Raw genomic sequence first — 23,643 nt, forward strand, 5'->3', positions numbered from 1 at the left:
CGATTTGTATTGGAACAAAAAGAGCAAGACCTAAGTAAGCCCCACAACAATTACAATTTTGGACAAGAGCTAAGCAAATGGTGGTTACTCAATCCACAATTGCTTCATTTGTCAGCCAAAGCGCTAAGTTGTCCAACATCTGTTTCGAAAAGTTTCGAAATACAGGGTCTTTGTCTCTCTGGCTCACATTTAAAGAACAGGCAAGCCTGCCGCTGCCTGACACCTGACCACAAAATCGTATGAAAAAGAAATCTGTTCGGTTTTCTGAATTATTCATGGTCGCCGAAAGTAAGTTGGCCAATGCCCAATGAGTTTGCTTTGCGCTTGCGTGCAGCTTTTGGCCCAGCGTTCCATACCAAGTGCCTCAATGTTGCAAATGTGTGTGTGAGTGTGTGTGTACGTGTATGTATAAGCTATTTATTAACGATTGTTAAATCAGACCGGAACAGTTTTTCATTCGTCTTGGTGTTTTGGTCTTGGGCCAGCGTCTGCGTTGTTTATTTGTTATAAGTATTATTATTTCGTTTCCTTTGTTGTCTCACACTTCTTCTTCTTCTGCAAAACAGACAGCAGCTAAGCAGCTCAGCATAAAGCTCGTGGCCGATGCCGTTGCGCATGCGTCGTCTGGGCCGCAAAATCCAAAGTGGCTTTGTTAGCTACTCGCATCGTACGGCAGCGATTGCGCGTGCTACCATTTCAATTTTCACTATTGTTGTGTGATACAGCTTTCGAGTACAGTTAAACGTAATTTGTTTTATTTTTTCCACTGATGATGAACAAGCTGCGATTTATGTAGGCACAATGTTTTTATAGCCTCGGATGGCCGCACGTTTAAGTAGCTCTTTTCGTTTGGCCAAATATTGTTGGGGCTTGAAGTTTCTTCGGCGTGGGTGTCAAAGCAAACAGTTCAATGCCAGCTTAGCCCACAGACCATACTCAAAGCACAGAGCAGGGGGATTAACAGTTTACAAATCTAACAAACAATATACATACATGCTATATATGCATTTACATATGTACGGGTATGTGTGGAGGGAATGTCAAAAAGAAAGTTTGAAAAAGGTAGCCAGTTAAGCTATTAGCATAATGTATGCCCATATCTTAGAAGTCAGTGGTTGCTGCTCAGAATTATGCTCCGCTGCATTTCGAGCTAAGCCCACCTACAGGTACACTGATAAAAAAAAGCAAATGTCATTTCGTTCACCTTATTTAGCAATCGAACATTTTAAAAATTAAAAAGGATTCATTTTGAAGCAACCTAATTCAATGAAACCAACAAGGATTAATAAAAATTGCGAATTTCAATCAAGCATATGAGGAGGGAGGAATGTTGATGTTTCATGGTGGTCTTCTGCAGATTTCCATATATAAACAATTTGAATAACACCCGTTGAACGAATTTCTGAGTTAGCCGTGCCGTTCTAACCACTTCTAAACGCCTTACATCTAAAATTCCCTTTTGTTTTTGCGTGCAGAATAACCAACGTATCGTGTAATTCGTGATTCGTTGATTGCTCTTGACCCTGTAACTCCGCTAAGAGCTAGGAATCGCATGCACCAATTCGATTTGCTTACCTCTATTCTTTATTATTCTGATTATTTGTATCATGCGTTTTTCTACGCCAGCATGCCCGAAATCCACTTTGAAGCGAGCAATGTAGCGAGTATTGACACCAATTTAAATCGGGTCGCTGCAGAGTGTTCTTAAAAATGTTGGCACACACGCGTACACATACACATTAGCACACTAACACTAGCACATGCTTAGCACGCACACACACTTTTCATATTTCTTTGCCTTGCACTTGGCTTGCCGTCGTCATCGTCATCGAACACACTTGCATTGCATTGCATCGAACCATAAATTGAGAAGATTAGCGCAAAGAGAACTGGGAAGATGTATCTAGGAGCATGCTAGTGAATTGTAGTAGGTTGCAGTTAAAGTCGATGCTGCAATAGCCCAGGCCAGGCCAGGCCAGTCGACAGTCCGCCGTGCGCGGCGAAAAAAAGTTGTACTCGTTTTACCGTTAGAACGCAATCTGCGCCCGCGAGATGCTGTTACGAGACAGCGCTGTCCAGCACTCAGCACTTTTCTAATAAAACTTGTTTCTTATTTTTTGCCTGTGCCTGTGCATGTGCCTCTGCCTCTCGAGAATGCAACAGTAACAAAAGCAACAACAACAACAGCAGCAGCAATAAGAAAAAAATAGCGTAATCGCCTGACACACGTAACAAGGTGAGCGGAGTCTATAGAACAAAATTAGCAGTTAAATGCGCCCATTTAGAAAAATCTTTCGGTGATATATTTGCAGTTCTCGCGAATGAACTTTGGTTAGTTTTCGAATGCTGCTAACCAAGCCATCGTTCGGTTTGTTTGTTTGTTTGTTTTATTGGATTTAAAACTGCAAAACACTTCGGAACAGCGTCGCAAACAAATTCGAGTTTGGAATCGAAGTCGAGCGCACTGAACGTCCGTTTCGTTGTAAAGTCTCGCACCAACTGATCCGAAGGCAAAGCCAGCCACAAAACTGGGCTCAGAGCCGAGCCAGTCTTACTAACCGAAGACATTTGACTTGTTTGATTCACCATCTCTTCCTATCTGTCTCTCTTTGACACATTCCGTCGCTCTTAAGACTTCAGCTTAGCATTGAACTTGTCTTAAAATTGTCTATCAGGCTTTGTATAAGACTTGTGAAGTGGGTGCGCTGCATTCATGTGTTAGTGTTATTCTAAATCGAAAACGAATATACTTGTATGTATACTTGTACTTAGTGTTGACTTTACTGATATGAATATGTTATGGCATCAAATTTGAAAAATTAAACTTCAACAAAAAAAAATTGCTTATTTACTACATTATTTAATAAAATTAAAGCAAAAATCGTGTGCGGTAAAAAGTATTGCAGTTTGTTAGAAGTGTTTCTGAAGTTTCTGAAAGTTGAAGATTAGTCTTATACGCCTATGTATGTAATTGAGTTTAAAGCTGTCTGCGGTGATTAACAGACAACGTTCAGTAGAAGAACAGTGTTTAATGGGGCCTAAAAGTATGCAACAAAACTTTACTAGTCCCACTGCTGATTGCTATAGCACTCCACCATCATGTATGTATGTATGTACTTATAAAGTATGCTGCTTCTGCTGTTGTAATATTTGTGTACAACAAATGTGCCAAGAACATTACAAAATACAATAATCAAAAATTAACTTATCTCAATACCTACGCTGCGGGCACTCCAAGGTCAAAGAACCCATAACCCACAGCGCTCAACTTCATTATTACCTATGGTAATAATTTTTTTTTAAACGTAATTAAGATAACCGCATAACGATTTTAAAATCGTTAAAATAATGTTTACATTTTAGGACGACCTTTTATTTAGTCGACTACAAAAAATATTACTTATTTGCAAATAATGTTAAAACTAAAGCTTAACTAATTTGGAATGTACGCGACAGTCAAAGGAAGGAGTATAGCCATGTTCGATTGGCATGTGAACAAATTATTAAGATGTACTTGTATGTATGAATATAGATTGGTTATTTCATAGTCAAAGAGCTAAGATGATTTGCCAAAGCTATGTGCGCTCCAATGTATCTTAAAAAGAAAACATTGTGGCCATGATTCACGCAGTTAATACACATGTACCTTATTATCTCACTCTAGTAAGTAGTACAGATTAAAAGATTAAAGAGACAGAGGGACGAAAGGGGTGGGCGGACTGATGGACATCATACTTGTATACGAGTAGGTAATAAAACAAATTTGGTCAGTCCAAAAAAAGTTACTTCCATCTACAAGTATGTTTCTCCATCGTTAGATGTAAAGATTTCGATATTTCGATCTCTTGTAATGTAATAGTGGAGCACTAGTGAAGCACACCAAAGAACATGGATACTTTTTCTTCAATGCCTCAATAAAATATTTTCATTCTTTCTTTCTTCCATAGTGGTTTCATTATGGAGTGGTAGACGTCTTTTGGAATACCGATCCGTAAAAGCCTATTAAGTAACCAATTTCTCTTTACTTGTATTCATGTGGGCCAACACTTTAGCGCGCAAATGAAAAAGTATAGTACCCGTATGTACTATCTTCGCAGAATTCAGCCTTCTGAGCGTGAAGCTTAGCTTCGCTGACATGTGCAATGAATTGAATGTTGGTTGGTGACACGAAAAAAGAAATTTTGTTTTGGGCAGGCACTTACCTTGGACACATTGATTTTGGTGGCTCGAATATCGAATCGAGTGAATAATTGTCAGCGATTGAGCTGTAGTCGTTCGTTTGGGCGCCCGGCACCCCCCTCTCATCGCAGTAACTGCAACTGCAGCAGGAATACTGCGAGCAGTAAGAGGAGGCATCAATGTCGGTGATGCCGATGGAGCACTCTTCGTTGACGTTGTCGGGCGGTCGGTCTGGCCGTCGAGACTGCACTTCGTTTGGAACCTCTTTCTGGGGCGACGACGCATTGCGAGATGAACGACTGTTGCGACTGCAAGATATCGGCGTGGCATTAACCAACTGGCTATGTTTGTGCATTGCATACCAATTACCTCTTGGTGCGTGTGTCCATTGTGTCCATGACTACGTTCCAGGTGCGGTGTATTAAGTAGAGCAGAAACAGAACTCGCGATGTCTCGCCACTGGTTGGAGTTGCTGTGGCCGCTCCGTCGGCGGGCAGTGGAGCACCACCCGGTCCACCACCTGTGGCCAAACAGCCGCTGGAGCCCACACGCTGATTGGACGACTTTCCCGTCTCGTCGTGAGCTCCGCGACGTGCTGGCAGTGTCTTGGAGCGATACTCATCCTGCAGACAATATTCGCGCTTGTGCTGCTGATAACGCCGTCGGGTGTTGAACTGCGACGCACCGGGGGAGTCGCCATGAATGCCACTGCCCATACGATTGCCCATGATGTCGCTGATGAAGATTATATTGAGCTGCGCTTGTCATGCATTGCCTAATAGGATGGAGAAGAGGAACACTTGTAAGTTTATATGTTAATACATTCAGAGGGGCATGTCGGCTGCTGCCTTACTGTCAGACCCACTCATCCCAAGTCGGCCGCCCCAAACAGCAACCAGTTCCCAACTAAGCGAAAAAGTGAACGCCAGCCACGCACATACTTGTATGAACGCTTTGGCAGATGGAAAGGGTGGCGGGGAAAGCCAGCAGAATTGGGTCAACGAGTTCTTGGAGCCCGTTCGAGCCATCAATTGAGGTCAACGCTGGAGTGGCACACAACGAAATGCCTGTAAATGGCAGCATGAATAACAAGGCTGCTCCTGCTGTTGGTCCATAGCTGCTGGTCCATGGCTGGTCCGGCAGCCGTTCTGGCTCACTGGCCTGTTCTTTGTTCGTAATTATGATAAAGTATCCATTGAAGTAATGATGGATTGCTTGCACCAGTTAGGTAGTTTAGACATGGACAACATGATTGCATGCGCGCTGCTATGGCGAATCTAAATTGCTTGAATGATGCCACTGCAGATGGATGACACAGAGAACACAACATTACCGATTTAATTGCAAGGCAGACTCAGACCTATAGCAGCACACATCCCAGCTGATAGTCCGCCGAAACATTCATTCTTCAAATTGACGCCCTGAGCAATATGTCTGATCTCCCAACACCTCCGCGTAACCCCGAGCTTCTGTGCACATGAATTATGCAAATTTGGACGATAGTGGCACTAAACCATGCCTCCTTATCAGCAGTTGCTTGGCGTCGCAGCTACACCGAAAGCCGCCACCAGATTACAACCGCTGACTATATGCGGTCTCAGCACTATCTGTGAAGTGGACAGAACTGCTGCTTCAGGTTGGGTGGAATCAGGCCAACCACTCTTCCCATGGGCAAGTGAAGAAACCACTCTATTAACCGCATTTGCGACATTAATTTGAAAAACAATTCCATTGCATTTTGGTTTCAAAAATTCATTTTTTAATATGGGAACCAAATTTATTCATAATGTAGATTGTGGTAATAACTCCATCAGACAATCGATTGCTCTACAAGTATATTATAGTGACATATAAATGTCTAGACTCCAGAAACACACTATATGCATATGTTTTTCTTCATCCGAAAATAATCAGTTAGGCATCTCATAAAAAGTCTCGAGTGAAGCTTGGAGCGCTGATAAAAATGTAGGAATTTTTCCAACAGTACCGTAGAACTTACTGAGAGCGTAGTTGCTCACAAAATGGCTTCGCACTGCATAATGGCTAAAAGCACTTATAATGATCACGTGCTGATATGACAACACTCTAAAGGCGTCAACAGCAACTCTAGGTGGCTGAAATGCAAGGCAACAACCGAAATCTAGTCTAGTTCTCTCACCGATCTATAATTAGAGCTATCAGAAGGGTGCTCTAAATGGAAACTTGTGACAAAGCTATAGTTTAGAAACTAATTCTGTTTTTACACGGTTTTGATTTAACACGGTTTGAAAATTAAAAATAACAATTCAAAATAACATATGATTAATGTCTTTTTTACACAACGTTTTCTGGAACCAATCTACCGTGTACAAACAGAGTTAGGTGTATACTGATATGGTACACTTTATGAAGCATTTTTGTTTTATTCAATAGGTTATTTCAAGGTAAAATTAATAGTAGCTTAATTAATTAATAGCTAGAAATTTGTTTTTTGTTTTATTCAACAGGTTATTTCAAGGTAAAATTAATAGTGGCTTAATTTATTAATAGCCTAAAATTTGTTTGCGCATTGCCTGGTCTTCTTAGATGTGTCCAAAATTATGAAAGTTTAATCGAGAATGGAATTTATGTTGAAGACTACTACTAACTTAATCATTTGATAGAAATGCAAATACATTTTGAATGGATTATCATTCAGAAAATGAAAAGTATGCTCAAATATTTACATTTCAAGTATGAATAGAATCGAGGTGGGCTGATAAGAGCAGGCGCTACTTAATGCCGTGGAATTGTGTTTATGCAAATGTCAGTTGTAAAGTTAGGGGGGAACCAGTTTAGTTTGAAAAGAAGCATAAACAGCACCAACAAAAGAACTTTTCCAGTGAAAGTGACTCAAAGAGTTCGAAAGTATTCAAATGAGGCACTCATGGGCCTACTTATTAAGGTAGGTTTGGAAACCTGTAAGAGTCCCACTGTGCCGCTTTCGTTAGAAGAAGAACAGAGCACCTGCACCTATGAAAGACTGGAGCGCCAATTAAACTACTCGGACAGGCGTGTGGTTTATCTTATCAACCCAGACGATCGCCGAGAACACCAAAAGTCAAACAAATGTTAACTATAGGTCGAGTTAGAGTGAGTGCTGGAGGTGCTGAGGTGGTTGCGGTTGTCATTGCTGTGGCTATAGCTGTTAGGGTTGCTCGTCATCAGTCTCGTTTGGAACGATCGCGCGAGAGGAGCTTTCCACACGGTGCGCTGCGACACAGAAGCCAGAACCAGAACCAGTCTGCATTTGGACTACAACTAATTGGAGTACGGAATTCCAGCAGAGAAATGAGTCAAGCTCAAGCTCAAGCTCAGCTTAATACCGAGCAGCTGCTGTTCGAGGAGAAGCCGCTGCATGTGCCTCCGCTAGCGGAGCTGAAAAATGGTGAGCAAAAAGTTCCCAAAAAAAAGAAGAAAAGTGTACAAATGTGGCACACACAGCGAATGACCTTCAGAGCCGGTTTTCATAAACACAAATCATATGGTTGGCCAGAGAGCTTTTGCGAAGCTTTTATTTTGGCAAATACAACCTACATAGCAGCAGAGATAGAGTGCGATGCTAACGATACGACAACGAGCTTTCGAAATTTAAAAATTCTCACTCTTTCTTATTGGCAGTCATTCAGGGCGCATTGGACAAAAATTTCTCCACGGTCAGCGTCAGCGTAGAGGCTTGTCCCGATTTGAAGGCCCAAGAGTTTGGTCTGGTAGAGTCAGGTAAGCTATAGTCATGCCCCAACTAAAAACGAGCACCCCCTGACCCCTTACCATTAGGATTGAGCGGTTCGCCAACACTACTGGAGGTTGGCGGTCCACCGTTCCTGTTGCCGTTGGTGCAACGTCAAAAGCTGTACAACATCAAGGAGATTACTCGCAAGATTCTGGGGCCTGGCAAAATATTCGCTGTCGGCGCAGGCGCCGGCCCCTATCCCATACGTAGCTCCAACTGCGAGGGCATCTACAATCTGGCCGTGGATGCTAATGATGTGCTCACGAATGGCAGCTACACGGCCACTGTGCGGGGTGCGCAAGAGGAGTGCGTGTTGGAACGCATACCAGACACAGAGCCTCGTTGTGCCTTGCTACTCAACCTGTTTCTCAGTCGCGGTCAGCCCGGGCAGGTGCTGAAGATCAGCGCGAAGCAGCGCAAGGGCGACCTCAACTTTATCGAAAGCATACGCAAGGGCTTGGAGCACCACTATGGCGATAAAGTGGTTGGTCTGGGTGGCATCTTTGTGATTAAGCGAGGTGCCGCCCACCAGCATGTGATGCGCGACTTTAGCAAGACGCCCATTCATACGGATGAGGAGGTCAATCAATGGCTAAAGTTCTATGAGATGCCAGCCCAGCTTAATGCCGTCGGCACCCTGATCACCAAGGAGCATGTAAGTCCAAATATCATCTCATTCAGAGCTCAGTAAGGGGTAAGGTTTTGAAAAACGAATCTCATTTTTTAAAAGAGAATCATACCTTCTTATGTTTATTTTCTTGAATTTCATGTTTAACTTAACTATATCCGAACAAAGACAATTCTTTGGAATATCAGAAGCAATTCAAATATACGACCATTTATGTATATTTTTCATGTTTATAGAAGACTAAAGTAGAACATTCCAAAACGAACTACAAAGTTAACTTCTTCTCAGCCATTATACGAGTATACGCTTCATTGTTTTGGTTTGCATTGAAACAAGTGGTTATAGGTCACGAACTACTCGTGAAACATGTGAAACGAGTCATAAAAAAATATTAAAGATTCGTGTAACCTATTGACCCAACCTTTATACCCTTTACCGAGCACTTTCCCCGCAACTTCATTCATACGACAGCTTTATGATAAAGTTCACCGATTTTAATCAACTTTAAGCTCATTCTCAAAATGATTTTTGAACGGTTCGTTGTCTTTTTAGCTATATACTGTAGTTATCCGATTTGCTTATGAATTTTGTCTTAATAAACAAACTAGAGGTAATACCCTATGCCCAATCCCAAAGAAAAACCTTTTAGAATTTAGGACTTTGGAAAATCTGTATTCCATGTTTGGTTAGCTCCTATACTTTCTGAGATGGTATATCGGTATATCGACTCGGCTTGTCATCCTGATCAAGAATACTATACATATACATATATACTTTTTGGGGTCTGCCACGCCTCCCCTTCTGTGTGTTACAAATATTGGCACAATCCTTTGGGTACAGGGTATAAAAACATTCTTAATATGGACTGACGAATTTTGTTAAAATGGTTTCATACAAAAAAGTGAATGAAATATTTTATTTTGGAAGGGTAAATGCGAGATATTTGATCTCACTGTTTAAATCGCATTTTCACTTTTGCAAAGTTTAATTAACACTTATTTCTCAATTTTTTGATGGCATAATTAATAAAAGTGCAAAGAAATCGATTCAAGGTTTTATGATAACTTGAAAATACTTGATTGGAAAGCTGCAAAAACGTATACTATATACATACTAAATGGGCTCAAATTATTCATACACAAAACATAGTACCATAGAATATTGTAATACATATTAAAGAGATAATACGTTTCGTAAATCTACAATGCTCTTCAAATATACATACTTATTTATACTATAATTTCGGCGAGGGTAAAAAGTAATACTACTGATCACCTATTGAATTATTTTTTGGCAGGACTTGGATCTGCGGCTACAACACTTCCATTCTTTCTCGTTCTCCAACTGGGGCGGTCACTACCACTACGACACCACCCCCGACATTGTGGAGTACGAAGCCTATCTGAATGTGGCGGAGCGGGTGGTGCGTGTGGACAAGCCGCTGGACACACACAAAGTGGGCAGAGATTAAATAAATTCCATTATAAACAGTAATTAAATAACACAGTTTACAGAAAAAAAGTGCAAAATGTTTCGTTTCTTCGTATTCTTTGTTTTCTTGGCTGTTGGATTTATGGCTTGTCTGTTTGTTTGTTTGTTTTGGCAATTGCTTCGTTTTATCAGATCGCTTACGGCGCCGTCGAAAGATTGTTTTACGTAACGGCTAAATGGCAAGCCGTACACCTAAATGAATTGGCGGCTGGCTTTGTGGCTGCCCGACTTTCCCAGCTCAATATCGATGGAGACGAAGATGGCTTTCGAAACACTTTTCAGTTTCAGGTCTGCCAGCTCAATTTGCAAAAGTGAGGCACCGTTTTGGCCTTCGCATTTCCCTAGCACCGATTAGAGTAGCTGTGGGTTCTGGCCTTATAATTTTACACGTCTTTCTTAATTTCCGAACAGCTAATGAGAGACACGGCGGCTAGCTAAGCAGGCCGCTAATAATTTTGCAAGCACACAGTCGTTGAAATTTTTCTGCACCTGCCGCGCACCGCTGGCCATTAATTATTTAATAGCTTTGATTTATGCACTGGCCGTCGAACGTTTGCCGTGCACTAAGTACAGCGATTAGTTTTAGCCAGCACTCAAAACATGGCACATCTGTCTTTCAAAATGATTCATTCGAGTTTGGCCGGCAGTTGCAATTGAAAATCGCATGCCAGCAACACAGCTGTCAATTCCTCAATGTGTCATGCAATGCCTCATAACTTCCAATCAAAATATTGCAACTCGTTTCATATTTAAATGAGAATATTTTCAATTCGTTATGTAGATTCGCCTACACGAGCACTATACTCGTACGTGGAAGGTGCACAAAAGTTTTGAATAACAAAGCACTCGGCGGACGGTGAAAGCATCGCGTGCTTCAAATATCACTCTAAACTCTCCCTTAAGTGTTTGGACATCTGGTTAAGCAAATTTGCCACTATATAGCTAATTTTTGAGGCCAGCAAAAAAGCTCAAGCACCACAATGAACAGATGACATCCATCCAATAATGATTGCATTGAAGGCAATGTTTGTTTTAAGAAGTAACGATTGAATAATTCTAAAAAATCACTCAATTTTCAAAACTATAATAAATAATTACAAGTATATACAAGTATTTGGACGAACATTCTCAAAGTTATAATTAGAAAAAATAAATCCTAGTACGCATAAGACTAGGGATTATTATATTCTGTACAAAGTGAACAATTTAATAATACATATTCTTGATCAGCATGACAAGGCGAATCGATCTGGCTGTCTGTCTGACCGTCCTTATACACATGCGTTGCATGGCAACTGGTAAATTATAGGGAAGTTAAGAGTTTTAAGTTAGGCCCATTAACAAAAACAAAATTAGTTTTCATTTGAATTTTGTTCTCTTTAAATGTTTACGAATTTTTAGAGACTGTGGGAAACCTAGCTTATTAATGTAAATGAGCCTAATAACAGTAAAATTAATCAAAAAGAAAGTAATAATCGGACACTTTAGCATTATCATAAAAACTCTCCGATAGATGCAATTCCTCGATTTTGGAACTCTTTAAAAAAGCATTGTGCGGAATAAATTGATATTTCAATAAAAGACATTACACATTAGCTTTGTGAGACTTCTGTCATTAAAAGCCTTGATAGCCAAAAAAAAGTACTGTATTTCGTTTTCCTGTTCCTTAGAAAAAACAAACAAGAGTCAAAGCTAAAGCTGGATGCCCCGACTTTAAAAAAACACTGTACCAATGTGTGGAATAATTATATAAATTGCAAAAAAAGGAAATATTAATAAAACAAAAAACAAATGCTAGAGCCGACCGGACTCAACTCTTAAATATCCTGTACACCCACAAAAAATAATGAAAACAAAAAAATTAAATAAACTAAATTAAATAAAAAGTATCTAGTATATAGAGACATATGTTTATGTGAAGTTTGGATTGTGTCTATGCGTGCTTATGCGTGGTAAGAATTACCGGACCTATGAAAAATCCCTAATAGCATGGGAATGGAAAGAGGGAGAATAATTTTCTAGTTCCCGAGATCTATTTGTTTATACAAATGGTGTTACAAACATAAGGTATCTGTATACAAAATTTGGTGTCTCTAGGTTTTATAATCATTGTTCATACGTCCGTACACAAACAAACAGATCGAGAGATAGACAGACTGACAGTCCTGATCGATTCGATTTTAATCAGAACCTCGTTGTTGGTTTATGATTAGGGCAAATAGAAATTTTATCAAATTAAAGTGCTTTAATTAAATCAATAAAATATAATTAATATTTGAACATTGATAACAATAGAGTTCAAAATTAGACCGAAGTCTTTTCAATATAGTTAGTGCATAGTATAGTTTGAAGTGAAACTAACTAGTTTTTCATGTGTCTTGTTTACTACAAAGATTCCCCCAAAATATATATATATTAGATATTACACAATATCTTAAAAGAAGTAAATAAGCGAACCCAATCGGAATTATATTTCAATCTTTACTGATAACAAAAATGTGCAAAACATCATCTCACATTTCTAAAGGTTCTAAAGGTCGGTTTTTATCAGAACCTTGTTATTGCTTCATGATTGAGAAAATAAAAATTTCGTCAATCCTGGTATTAACATGTATTTTTGAACTATAGAAGTGAACTGAGGTATTTAAATGTATCTAAAGAATAAAATATGTTTATAATATTGATATCACCTTACCCGCAAATCGCTTCAAAGTTTCCACCCACTTTGCGTTATCATACGACGTTGTTTTTGTTATTCTTCTTTGACTTTTTCACTAAATATTGCTTAGATATTGGATAGACTTGACCAAACGTGTTAGCATTTGCATTTAAATGCTTGGTATCGAAGCAATTTTTGGGGTCGCTTTTTGGCTGATTAACGACCGGCCAAAGCACATAACGGTTTTCTAATATTTGCATTTATTATTCAAATGATCTTTCTTTGGCCTTTTCATTCAGAAACAAAATAAATAAAAAGTGGCACTGCAAAGGGACTGAGCCGATTCGTTTTAAAAACACACACACAACACACATCGATCGATTGATCCAATTTAATCTTCCATCGGAACCACAGAAAGACAAACTGAAGTTGAAAATGAAGAATCACAACGAATGAAAAAGAGAGAAATGCAAATGCGATTTCGCTGCCCGTCGCGCGTTTTCAGAGCTGCCCACATCCACATAGAGGAAAATTGGTTTATGCTGTTGTTGTGGTTGTAGTCGTTGCCCAAGCTGCTTCCATATTTATTCACACTATTAGCACTTTTTATTATGTGGTTCGTTTTATAATGTGACCGACCGGCCGGCCCGAGGGTGCAGTAGCTCCACTTTTCGATTTATTTTCACTTTGTAGCGCGGCCACGTCCGCTCGGTCCAAAAGCGCTTTGCAGACTGAAAAAGCTGAAGTTGAAGTTAACTCGAAGTCGAAGAAAAAGTCGCTTCTGGCTTGCTTGATTTCCAAGCTCAGCTCTGAACAGCCGAAGACGAAGTTTTGTGTCTAGGTCGGCGACGCGCCTTGGTTTTTGGTTCTGCGCATTCGCCTGACTTCAAATTGCCGCTTAATCTCAGCGTGGACTAATTTTTTCAAGTAACATCAAATTGGTTTTAACTAAATGGCATCATATCAAATTGAGCAGTCCAATCATTTGATGTATGCATATACATACATACATATGTACATATATACGTAAGTGTTCATTTGGCGGTACCCACAACCTGTCCGCGTTAAATGCAGTGTGCATTAGTTTAACCTGTTCCCGATGTCAAGGCACTGTTTAGCTCTGTCAGTATCCAATGTTGGCCAAAACAACGCTGACAACTACACGACACGAATTAGTTAATGACGCATAAGGCGGGCAGGCCAAGTGCCCCATGGCGGCGACAACAACCAGCCCCCAACTTTGGCTGCCACTAACCGTTCAGTGAACCCCAAAGGAAAAGCAGCAACCATGTGCAAGTCTCTGCGTATATTGGTAAATGGTTAAATTGAATTTCGAACACCACAGACATGATTACATTTTCCGAGCCAAGCATTAAACAATATGTATATGCTTTTGTCAAAGCAATTAATGTTAAGACAGTGTGCTCTATATTCATCTGGTGTTATCTTTAATCATTTCAGACTAAATTAACTCTTTCTAAGTCAGATAATATTCATATCTACCAATTTCTGCTACGATAGACGCTTTACAGTCTCTTCAACATTTTTGTGCTGAGGAAAAGTGTTTAATTGCTAACATTGTAGACTTTAAATCCTATTGGGGTAATGTTCTTCTGCATCTTAATATCTAGACCTTATGCACCTTGGCCGAAGTAGTCCTAAAATTAGATTTAAATACGTAATCTAAAGAATTGCAGTTATTCTCCGATTTTATTATCTTGCTCTCTACGCTAAAACGATAACAATATATAAACAGTTTATAGATTATGACAGACAAATAATAAAAGGGCAACCATTATAATACTCCGACATAATCTATTTAAATAAAAAATTGCATTTGATGCCAACTAAAATGGAGTAATCGGTTTAAACAAGGCAATAAAATATTATTGGACACGCACATCCGCTCTACCACATGTTTTGATGTATTTTGTATATTATACAATATAGTTTTTCAAAGTTGTAGTGACAATAAATCAAATGCAGTTATGTAGGTTCGCGCTCGTGCAGAAAAACATAAATGCAAAGGCAATGGCTAGGAGGTTTGGTTCTGGATGTGACGCATTACCGGCAGTTTAAGCTGCGCCCGATTGTTAACCAACTTATTGATAACGTACCAGCTTCGGTAGAGGGGCATAGGAAGCTTTCACGGGGGTCGCAATGCCCTGAGAGCTGTGGGGGTAAAGAACAATTTTTAGTTAAGTTTGCAGACTTTTGAAATTTAACGTACCGCCAGAACAAGGAACTGCCGCGTTTCAGTTCGCTGCGAGCCTGCAAATCATTCCAGCAATCGACCCAATTGTTGTAAGCTGGCATAATCGGTGGTTGGCCAGCCATCAGGCGTGAGCCACTAACTGCTGTGCATGTGGAGACCACTTGCAAGGGATACAGAATGCTAGAAAAGGCAAACTGTGTGAAGCCCGCATTGTACTGCCTGCCCAACTTGTCCTTGATCACATATTTGTTCAAGATATAGACCGTGGAGCTAGTCAAAACCAAACACACCACATCACACAAAAGTTTTGGGATGAGGCCAGCAAAGAAACCCAAAATGCCTTCAGTCTTCCAGATCTCGGATATCGAGCCAATAATAGAGGTATATAGTGTTTCTCGTCCCACAAATTGTGCCATCATACGCAACGAAATCACGTGAAACGGATGCGCGATCACAATGCCGCTAACAGTTAAAACAATATCGCGCTTTAAATTGATCTTGAATTGCGCATAGCTGAAAGGCAAAGTTTTTTAGAAGGCTATATCTGGCAGCCTGGCAATTGCAATATTACATTTCCTCATCACTCAGGTCGGACTCATCCTTCATGTCATCCTGTTGCGGAAGTCCCAACTTCTCAGCAATACGCTCACTAACCACAAGGCTTAGAACTGATCCTACCAGCTTGGGAGTCAGGCCGCGATAGCAACCGGCAAAACCATCAATCTTGCGTATGTGACCGGCTGCAAAAACGCAAATGTAAACAAAGAAAAATCAATTTTGCGTCTAATTGCCGGCAACATCAGACTTATCGCACATACCATACTGAAAGATGTTCGGCAACGTCATAATGGGCTTTCCCAGCAACGACCTGCCTGGGCGGGCTGCTATGGGCTCATACCCCAGCTGTATCAGTGTTTTCGAATAGTCAAATGGATGTAGCGCCGCGCTAACTCCCAAACGGAAGCCAAATCGAATCCAACCATTGACCTCTGTATCCTCATTTCTGACGGTATCTGGAAAAGATGCCATTTCACCCGTTTTACCTGCCTTTGTGGTGTGGATGTGTATATTTCGGATTCAAATTTAGAAACGAGCTGAGCGAAATTATTATAACTATAACTATAACTGAACTATAACTTCATCAGATTACATCAAAACCTTCTGACAGGCAAAACATCGATACATAAAAATGTCAGGGCTTCGCATTTGAAAGCATCGATATTTTACAAGTCTATAAAATGCCAGTGCTGGATAATTTCAGCACTGCCGTTTTTTTTTTGAGGGGGCTGCTAACTTATTTCTTTTACAGCTGTAGCTATTGCCTCCCAGACCCCATAAGACGACTATCAGTGTGCGACGGTTCCTGTTCCGAAATATAGTTCTAAAGAGGCGAGGAAAAAGTGAACAGTGCAGAAATTAAATAGATTCCATTTAAAGTTGACACATTTGCCAAAGACCCACAAACATATAGATTACAAATTACGTGCCATTCGACCAAATCTTACTAAAAGCGACACGAATAATTGGCGTAATTAAATATGTTTTCAACTAAGTATATTATATGCACTACACTGCTGTTGTGTTGGAGCTTGACTGGTGAGTAAAACTACCCGAACTTCGTCCCCTAAGCCCCAGACCTAACGTCACTCTACATTGGAAGTCTTTGTTCAATTTGCTTGTTCATCGCAATTTAATTTTTTAATTTTTTTCTGCTTCCATCCATGTATTTGCGTCTCGCTTGTGCTCACGCACGTAACCCATTCGCTTGACTATTGTCGTTTTATCTACAAGTGTCGTCGTGTTTTGCAAAGGGGGTTGGAGGTGTAAAGTAGTAGTATGTTAAAAACAAAATCACAAGCAAAAAAATGATGCGTCGTAATTAATATTGGTTCTAATTTTGCGTGATTCATGCGCATTTCGCTAATCCACATTCTCTTAACCTCCGTTCGGCATTCTGTGGATTTTGTTATGTATTTCACATGTACATGCATATGTACATATGTATGTATGTATGTATGTATATATTTACATACGACATGTACATATTTACATACATACATATATATTTCATCACTGCAAGCAAAGCGGTGGCTGTGACAAAATGGTGACTGGATGCCGTTATATAGCAGCTGACAAGTGCAACAGTCGCCCCCTCCTTTATGCACTACTATCTGCGCTTTATCTTCCTCCGTCTTGACTTATCTAACCAGCAAAGTATAATCGTACAATGGCTGTAGACTGCCTGCTGCTTCCAAAACAAAAACAAGATCTACAGCGAGCAATTCAAGTTTGATTCCCTCTCCCAGCTAGTCCATCAGTCTTTGAATCATCCACCCGAGTTTATACTCTCGCCCCTACATACACCTAACTATGCAGGCACATTGAATTCCCAAATCGTTGCTTCGCCTTGCCCTTAGCATTCTCGCCCGCTTTCTTCTCTCACTCGATTGCTCTTTACTTTGTTGTTTGCTGTCGTCGCCTTTGTGCGCTGCGACGCAACTATATAATTATATTTGATTCACAGCAGCGTTTAAATTGTTATTTATTTGCCTAACTTGCTACATACATGTATATAATATATTCATACTCTTAAAATGTTTCATACGGCTTATCTCGCGCCATATCGGTGAACGGAATGAAAAATGTTGGTTTTAGGGTCCGGCCAGTTGTGCCGTGTCGGCTTGTGCGTGCCTACCTTACTATGTGTGAATGTATGTAGAGGGAATCCCCTTAATAACTGAAAAGTTCATACAGATTTAAACAAAACTATCTGGAATACCTGTGAATATATTTTTTTAAATTGACATTATTGTTACTTTGAATTTATACTGAATTGCAATGTCAATTTATAGCCAAGCGGTATTTTGTTTTAGGCACGAAAGCATAGTATAGTTAATGTTAAATGCTATAGCACGACTTATCACTAAATATCTGTAACTTTCTATTGCATTTAATGATTATTATTATTTAAATTTACACACGCCAGTTTTTTATTCTAGAAGCATTCTCTAGGGCCTTCGCTAATTTAAAATAAATCTCTGTTCCCCTCTTACCGAACCCGTTGCTTCCATTGCATTCCAATCACATGAGATTATTTTTCCACAATTTTCTTATGCCAAGCGTGGGGTGAAAATTCTATAACATGTCTGACAGCCACGCCTATTCTCCAACTAGTTAGTTGGCTACCACAACCCATCGTCCCTTTTTTGCTTGTGCTGCACTCAACTTGCATTTAAAGGTCATCTTCGGTTGCACCGCTAAAATGGCATTGAACTAGAATGGTGTGCGATGGGAAAGGAGGAGGGGCAAAGCGCGGGTGGCAGTCACAAACCGCAAAACATTTGTGCAACAGAATGCGTTATTGACTGGGTTGGAGCGGGGTATAAAGTCTAAGGCAAACAGGCGTTAAAGAAGCTTGAGCTGAAATTAAATTAAGGCGCGTGTTGAGTCATCAACAAAATGGCAGAAATATTTTCTGCCCTTTCATATTGGTTTGCATAGCCACCAACTGTACATATGTACGTATATATACATATGTATATAAGTATGTATGTATGCATGTATGAGCTAGATAAAGTGCTGACTAAACAACAACAACTGCAAACGAGCAGTTTAAGCTCGCGGCTCTGCTTGCCTGCCTTATCGCCAGAACAACAATTCGCCCACAATTTTGCAGACTAAAAAACTGACTGCGCCGGAAATGTTCGGCCCCCGTTCGAAGGATGCTTATCAGCCTTCACATTTAAAACAGACATTTTCCATCGCATTGATTTTTATTAAATTGTATTTATTCTAATAGAATCTTGTGTTTATCTTCTCTTATCTTTTCTTATCAAAAATTTCAATGTGCAAAATGTATTATACATGAACCACAATATGAGTCACAAAGAAAATGCTTGAGGCGGTTAAGCTTTCAGGTTGAAAATAAAATGTAAAATTTACATTTAATAACAGCATTGATAATACGCTTAACAATGTCATTACTAAAATATACTATTTTTCTCGAATTCTAGTTGTAATTTTTATTCCTAGAGAGACTTAGCTAATCAAAACACTTTCAACACTTTCTACAGATAAAGTTTAACTTACATTTGTTTTCGTATTAACCTTATGAAGATAGTAGGAACATTTATGAAGTTGAAATAACTTTCAATTTAGATTTGGACACATTGGGAAGAACCAAAGACCCGCCAAATACGCTCATCTCAAGTTGAACGACATAAAAGCTTAGACATTTAGAGATAAACCATGTAGAGTGTATTTTGTTGTACTCTTTTAATTATAATCATAAGGAAAACAAACAAAAAGCCCTGCTAAATATTGATACAGTCAGTACTCTACAGCTGATAAGATAACCTACCAGCTTCACAAACCAAACTAACAATAAACTTTTTTATCTTTGAACAGTTCAAGCGCAGTTGGATGCAAACCTTAAAAATGCAAATATTCCAAAGTCGGTGTCCCCGGATGTACCTATCGATGAAAATGTGACCAATGCGAGCACCACTAGTAGCACTACAACCACAGCTGCAACTACAACTACTACACAGGAGCCAATCACCTCTACCACCACTACGGCCAAGCCCACACCAACGACCTCCACCACCAGCACAACTACGGAAGCACCGAGCACGACCACACCATCACCAGTGCCAACAACCACACCAAAGCCAACACCCTTCCCGGCACCTAGTGTTGGCACATGGAATAGCTCATGTATTGCTTTAAAAATGGCCGCCCAACTGAATTTTACCTACGAGACGAAAGGCAAGTTAAGGCATTCAGACCAGTGAAAGCCCCAGTTTAATAAGCTTACGTTTTTCCTTCAGAAAACAAACTAGCTACTGGTCTTTATAACATACCCAGCGATGCTAAGGTGGAGGACTTTTCATGCGAAAATAAAACCATTCAGAGTATTGAACTTATGTGGGGACCTGATGAGGCAAAGCATTCACTGACTTTGACGTTTGAAAAGGTTAACGGAAGCAGCGTTTTATCTACGATCAGCATTCATTTACCGTTGCTGAGTGATAACTTCCCTGATGCCAAGGGTATGTATTTTAATTTCCCAAATAGACCCTTCTCGAACAATGCTCAATTCAAATTCCAGAGAACGAAACCATTTTGATGACCCACACTAAGCCAGAATTCAGCACACCTGAGAAAATGTCCTACCATTGCACACGCGTCCAGAAGTTTAACCTAACCGAAAACATTGGCGACGTGAAGGCTAAGGGTGTCATAAGCGTGAGCCAAGTTCAGGCCGAGGCATTCCGTGTAAGCAACACAACAGCCTTCTCCACTGTTCATGATTGCGACAGCTCGGAAACATCCGATGTGGTTCCAATTGCTGTGGGCATTGCTCTGGCTGCCTTGATTCTGGTCGTGTTGATCTCTTATCTGTGCGCACGTCGTCGTTCCACCTCACGCGGTTACATGAGCTTCTAAAATTGAACTGCCCAGTTAAAGACAGTTAAAGAGGGAGGGCGCATTATTAAGAGAGAAATGTAAGATTGATTTTGAAATGGGCGGCGTAACATTGTTGGAAGTAATAAATATAATTTTAAAAATGGATTTTGCAGCAGGCAGTTACCTGGAGAGTAGCCCTTGCTACTTTTTATAAAATTGAAAAAGCTTATTCAATGTGCGACCTTTTGCATATGCTTGCTGCAAATATATTTTGAGGCAACGTTTATAGTTATTTTCGATAATTAAAATTTGTCAAAATTGATGGCGATAAAGGAGTAATATCAAAAAGAAGTCCACATATATGAATATAAATATAATATATATATACAAACGTGTATGTCCGGAATATGTAAAATGTCGAGTTCGCGTGCATTGTGTGCTGTTAAAATGTAATTACTCTTAAACATGATTTCTATTTCATTTCGTGTACGAACAACCAAGCGGAATCTTACAATAAAATTGATTTAAATTTTAGTCTACAAACTGTATATTGTATTTTCATTATGAACAAAAGTGTTTTTTGTTTATTTCGAACTTCAAGCTCCTAAAACGTTTCAAAATGTAATCGAAATTGTGAGGAATACAAAGACGTTTATATTTCCATAAAGCTAATACATATATTTATAAATTACGGGGGTAGATATATGTATATGCTTCACTACCTTCACAGAAACACTATTCATTGTTATGGTCCACGCCTTATAATACGAGTATAACCTTCTTCGGCCATTGTATTTACATTTTGATATTTTGCATCAAGTGATACAATACCACCATTCTCAATATATAGTATAATTTATTTCCACATAAAGAAGCTTCTTATAATATGTATTTTATAAAACTCTATAGTGATCTGACATGGCGGGTCTGCACATACATGGAGAGGTTGTATTTAATTGTACTGCTGTAGAGAATAAGGTGTGACTATATTTTTGTAAATTGTTTTCAATGCTGGGACTCCATACAAACCAACCAAGCTTGAGACTTTTGTTTGATTGCGAGAGTTTGTTAGCTGCCCAAGGACAATCAAGCTAATTTCATGCATAATTTGTCTTAATTTTTCGTGATTAATTGAACTTCATCCATGGTTTCTGTAATGTATAATATGCACTCTCATAAGATATTCGCATTCAAATTGAATCAAAACAAACAACAACTGATGACGGCACTGCACAACATCTGATTTTAACGGTCGTCTTAGACCATAAGTATCGATGCCTTCTTTGCGATACATCGATAATTTTAATATGTACTTATGTCACGCCTGAGAACATGTGTTTTTAGTTTTTATCGGGCGTTCTGGGGAAGTGGACAATGTATAGGTATTTGCTTAACATCTCGTATATTGGCACGAATTTTCGGTGAGTACTATTACCAGGTTGAATACGTTTGTCCCAAATTTACCAACGCCTTTTCAGTGGTATTCAAAAAACTATAAACAAATTGGAGGAGCCGCGTTTGGATACACACACTATTCAAGGCTGTTTGGAGTTGGCCTTGCGCGTTTTTCGTCCCGTTAACGATATACAAACCGTGCTATCGAGTCGGTAAGTTGCCTCTCAAGGACAATGTCATTTGTTATGTATATAGATACATACATAGATACAAATGTATGTTTTTACTAACCAGGGTAATTTAGCACAGACGCTGGTGTTCACGCCCTCCATTCGACGGTACATGTTGATCTACAGCGTAATGATGGAAGCCCCTATGATACAACGATATTGACTGGTGTTCTGAATAGAACGCTCGACAAGCAACGGCTGCCAATACGCGTGTTGAGTGCACAGCGTGTGGCGGACAGCTTTCACTGCCGTTACCACGCTGTGGGACGGACCTATTTGTACCGCTTTGCTGTGGCAAAGAATGGTGTTGCTGATCCAGGAAAGCTGAAAAACAAGTCATATGAGGCATTTATTCCCGTTGAGGAGATTGATCGTTGCTATTTCATGCAGTAAGCGAACTTCACATGCAATATAAATGCTTATTTTTCAGTCAAATATTTTCAGAAACTCCTCCTTTGACATTGAACGTATGCGTGCTGGATCACGCATGTTCTTAGGCATTCACGATTTTCGAACTTTTATGAGTGTTAGCCGCCAAAAGAGTCCAAGCCGTGACCATCCGATGTTCACAGTTCGTAAAATCGACCAAATCGACATACGTCCTGGTCGTAGTCTCGCTCTAGGACCTAATGTATCGTTAGCATCGGATATCTACAACTACTGGGACATTGAGATCACAGCCAAATCCTTCCTTTATAAGCAGGTTCGTCGAATTGTTGGCACGCTCCTTGCTTTAGCGACAGGTCGCATTGACGAACGGTGCATCTATCAAATGTTAACAGTGCCTTCCAAGCAAAACTGGGATCATCGGATACTACTTTCGCCTGCTTGCGGGCTCTACTTAAGCAAGGTGCACTACAGAGATACAGCTTTTGAGGCTGGAGCAACAAGTAAAATCGAAACTAGTCACTAACCCATTAACAAAACCGCCAAGATGATACTGCTGTATGAGCTGCAAAAGCGCATGGCCAATCTCAGACCCACCACCACTGTTGTTACCACCCCAACGGGCGCACGTTACGTCGAGCGTCGCAAATCTTTGACCGCTGATGAGGCAGATCCCTCCAGTCCTGTACAGCTGGAAGCACGTCAATATGGCTTCGTGGTGGACACAAAGCCTGATGCGGTACCCGCTTGCATTTTAAGTGATTTTCTCTACCTGGGTTCCCAGGATGCCGTCAGCGTTGAGAATGTGAAAAACTATAAATTGACACACATTTTGAGCGTCGGAATTGAAACACCTGACATAGAACTACCGACGACGGTGAAGTGCAAGTATTTGCCATGTCTCGATCTACCGGAGACAGATCTGCTGCAATATGTACTGCCGGTCTCCATAGATTTCATCGAGGAGGCGCGCTCCGCTAAGGGTTGCGTCCTGGTCCATTGCAATGCAGGCGTTTCTCGCTCCGCCTCTGTCGTTATTGCCTATCTGATACAGCGACGTGACATGTCTTTTGAAGAAGCATACAACCTGGTCAAATCCTGGAGACCATGCATACAACCCAACGCTGGCTTTATGCAGCAGCTAAAACAATACAATAGGAATTACGCCAATTAAACTCGTGCTTGCCATTGTAAGCAATCATACTGTCTTCTGCGATTTACATATGAGTGTTGTATTTAGTTGTGAATAATAAATGGAGTAATATATGAGTTAATTAAATATTTTAACGTTCGATAACA

The 23,643-nt window shown here is 40.0% G+C and overlaps 7 protein-coding genes across 9 annotated transcripts in view; 4 read left to right on the forward strand and 3 right to left on the reverse strand.

Moving 5' to 3' along the window:
• The window catches only part of LOC115624795, a 53,532-nt gene extending 51,496 nt beyond the window's left edge, over positions 1 to 2,036 (reverse strand). The window contains exon 1 of the mRNA XM_030519638.1: positions 1,576 to 2,036. The gene's annotated coding sequence lies outside the window, so the exon portion shown is untranslated. The remainder of the gene's footprint in view (positions 1 to 1,575) is intronic.
• Positions 2,037 to 4,198: 2,162 nt separating this feature from the next.
• Positions 4,199 to 4,907, reverse strand: LOC115624933. Its single transcript, XM_030519783.1, has 2 exons — positions 4,549 to 4,907; positions 4,199 to 4,478 (listed from the first exon to the last, which is right to left on the reverse strand). Exons 1-2 carry the CDS (start codon positions 4,905 to 4,907, stop codon positions 4,199 to 4,201), a joined length of 639 nt encoding a protein of 212 aa, XP_030375643.1.
• A 2,344-nt stretch (positions 4,908 to 7,251) lies between these two features.
• LOC115624796 (ester hydrolase C11orf54) lies at positions 7,252 to 10,087 on the forward strand. Its single transcript, XM_030519640.1, has 4 exons — positions 7,252 to 7,585; positions 7,819 to 7,917; positions 7,975 to 8,585; positions 9,856 to 10,087. Exons 1-4 carry the CDS (start codon positions 7,267 to 7,269, stop codon positions 10,027 to 10,029), a joined length of 1,203 nt encoding a protein of 400 aa, XP_030375500.1. The 5' UTR covers positions 7,252 to 7,266; the 3' UTR covers positions 10,030 to 10,087.
• Positions 10,088 to 14,566: 4,479 nt separating this feature from the next.
• On the reverse strand, positions 14,567 to 16,078 carry LOC115624798 (mitochondrial carrier homolog 2). Its single transcript, XM_030519642.1, has 4 exons — positions 15,742 to 16,078; positions 15,495 to 15,663; positions 14,939 to 15,436; positions 14,567 to 14,880 (listed from the first exon to the last, which is right to left on the reverse strand). Exons 1-4 carry the CDS (start codon positions 15,950 to 15,952, stop codon positions 14,811 to 14,813), a joined length of 948 nt encoding a protein of 315 aa, XP_030375502.1. The 5' UTR covers positions 15,953 to 16,078; the 3' UTR covers positions 14,567 to 14,810.
• Positions 16,079 to 16,269: 191 nt separating this feature from the next.
• On the forward strand, positions 16,270 to 20,875 carry LOC115624797 (lysosome-associated membrane glycoprotein 1-like). 2 transcript variants are annotated; one of them, XR_003995487.1, is made up of 5 exons: positions 16,270 to 16,519; positions 19,331 to 19,690; positions 19,753 to 19,974; positions 20,034 to 20,430; positions 20,506 to 20,875. XR_003995487.1 is itself a non-coding variant. In XM_030519641.1 (4 exons), exons 1-4 carry the CDS (start codon positions 16,462 to 16,464, stop codon positions 20,369 to 20,371), a joined length of 978 nt encoding a protein of 325 aa, XP_030375501.1. In that variant the 5' UTR covers positions 16,270 to 16,461; the 3' UTR covers positions 20,372 to 20,497. The 2 variants fall into 2 exon arrangements, 1 of the variants encoding a protein (XP_030375501.1); XM_030519641.1 differs by lacking the exon at positions 20,506 to 20,875 and having other exon boundaries at positions 20,034 to 20,497.
• An 818-nt stretch (positions 20,876 to 21,693) lies between these two features.
• On the forward strand, positions 21,694 to 22,896 carry LOC115624555 (tRNA pseudouridine synthase-like 1). Of its 2 annotated transcripts, none has more exons than XM_030519282.1 (4): positions 21,694 to 21,753; positions 21,811 to 21,939; positions 22,032 to 22,346; positions 22,402 to 22,896. In XM_030519282.1, exons 1-4 carry the CDS (start codon positions 21,707 to 21,709, stop codon positions 22,868 to 22,870), a joined length of 960 nt encoding a protein of 319 aa, XP_030375142.1. In that variant the 5' UTR covers positions 21,694 to 21,706; the 3' UTR covers positions 22,871 to 22,896. The 2 variants fall into 2 exon arrangements, with proteins under 2 accessions (XP_030375142.1, XP_030375143.1); XM_030519283.1 differs by having other exon boundaries at positions 22,388 to 22,493.
• Positions 22,855 to 23,631, forward strand: LOC115624556 (dual specificity protein phosphatase 19). Its single transcript, XM_030519284.1, has one exon. It carries the CDS (start codon positions 22,892 to 22,894, stop codon positions 23,516 to 23,518), a length of 627 nt encoding a protein of 208 aa, XP_030375144.1. The 5' UTR covers positions 22,855 to 22,891; the 3' UTR covers positions 23,519 to 23,631.
• Positions 23,632 to 23,643: the final 12 nt, after the last annotated feature.

This window comes from Scaptodrosophila lebanonensis, unplaced genomic scaffold, assembly GCF_003285725.1.
Source record: "Scaptodrosophila lebanonensis strain 11010-0011.00,11010-0021.00 unplaced genomic scaffold, SlebRS2 tig00000061-arrow-pilon, whole genome shotgun sequence".
Taxonomy (NCBI): Eukaryota; Metazoa; Arthropoda; class Insecta; order Diptera; family Drosophilidae; genus Scaptodrosophila; species Scaptodrosophila lebanonensis.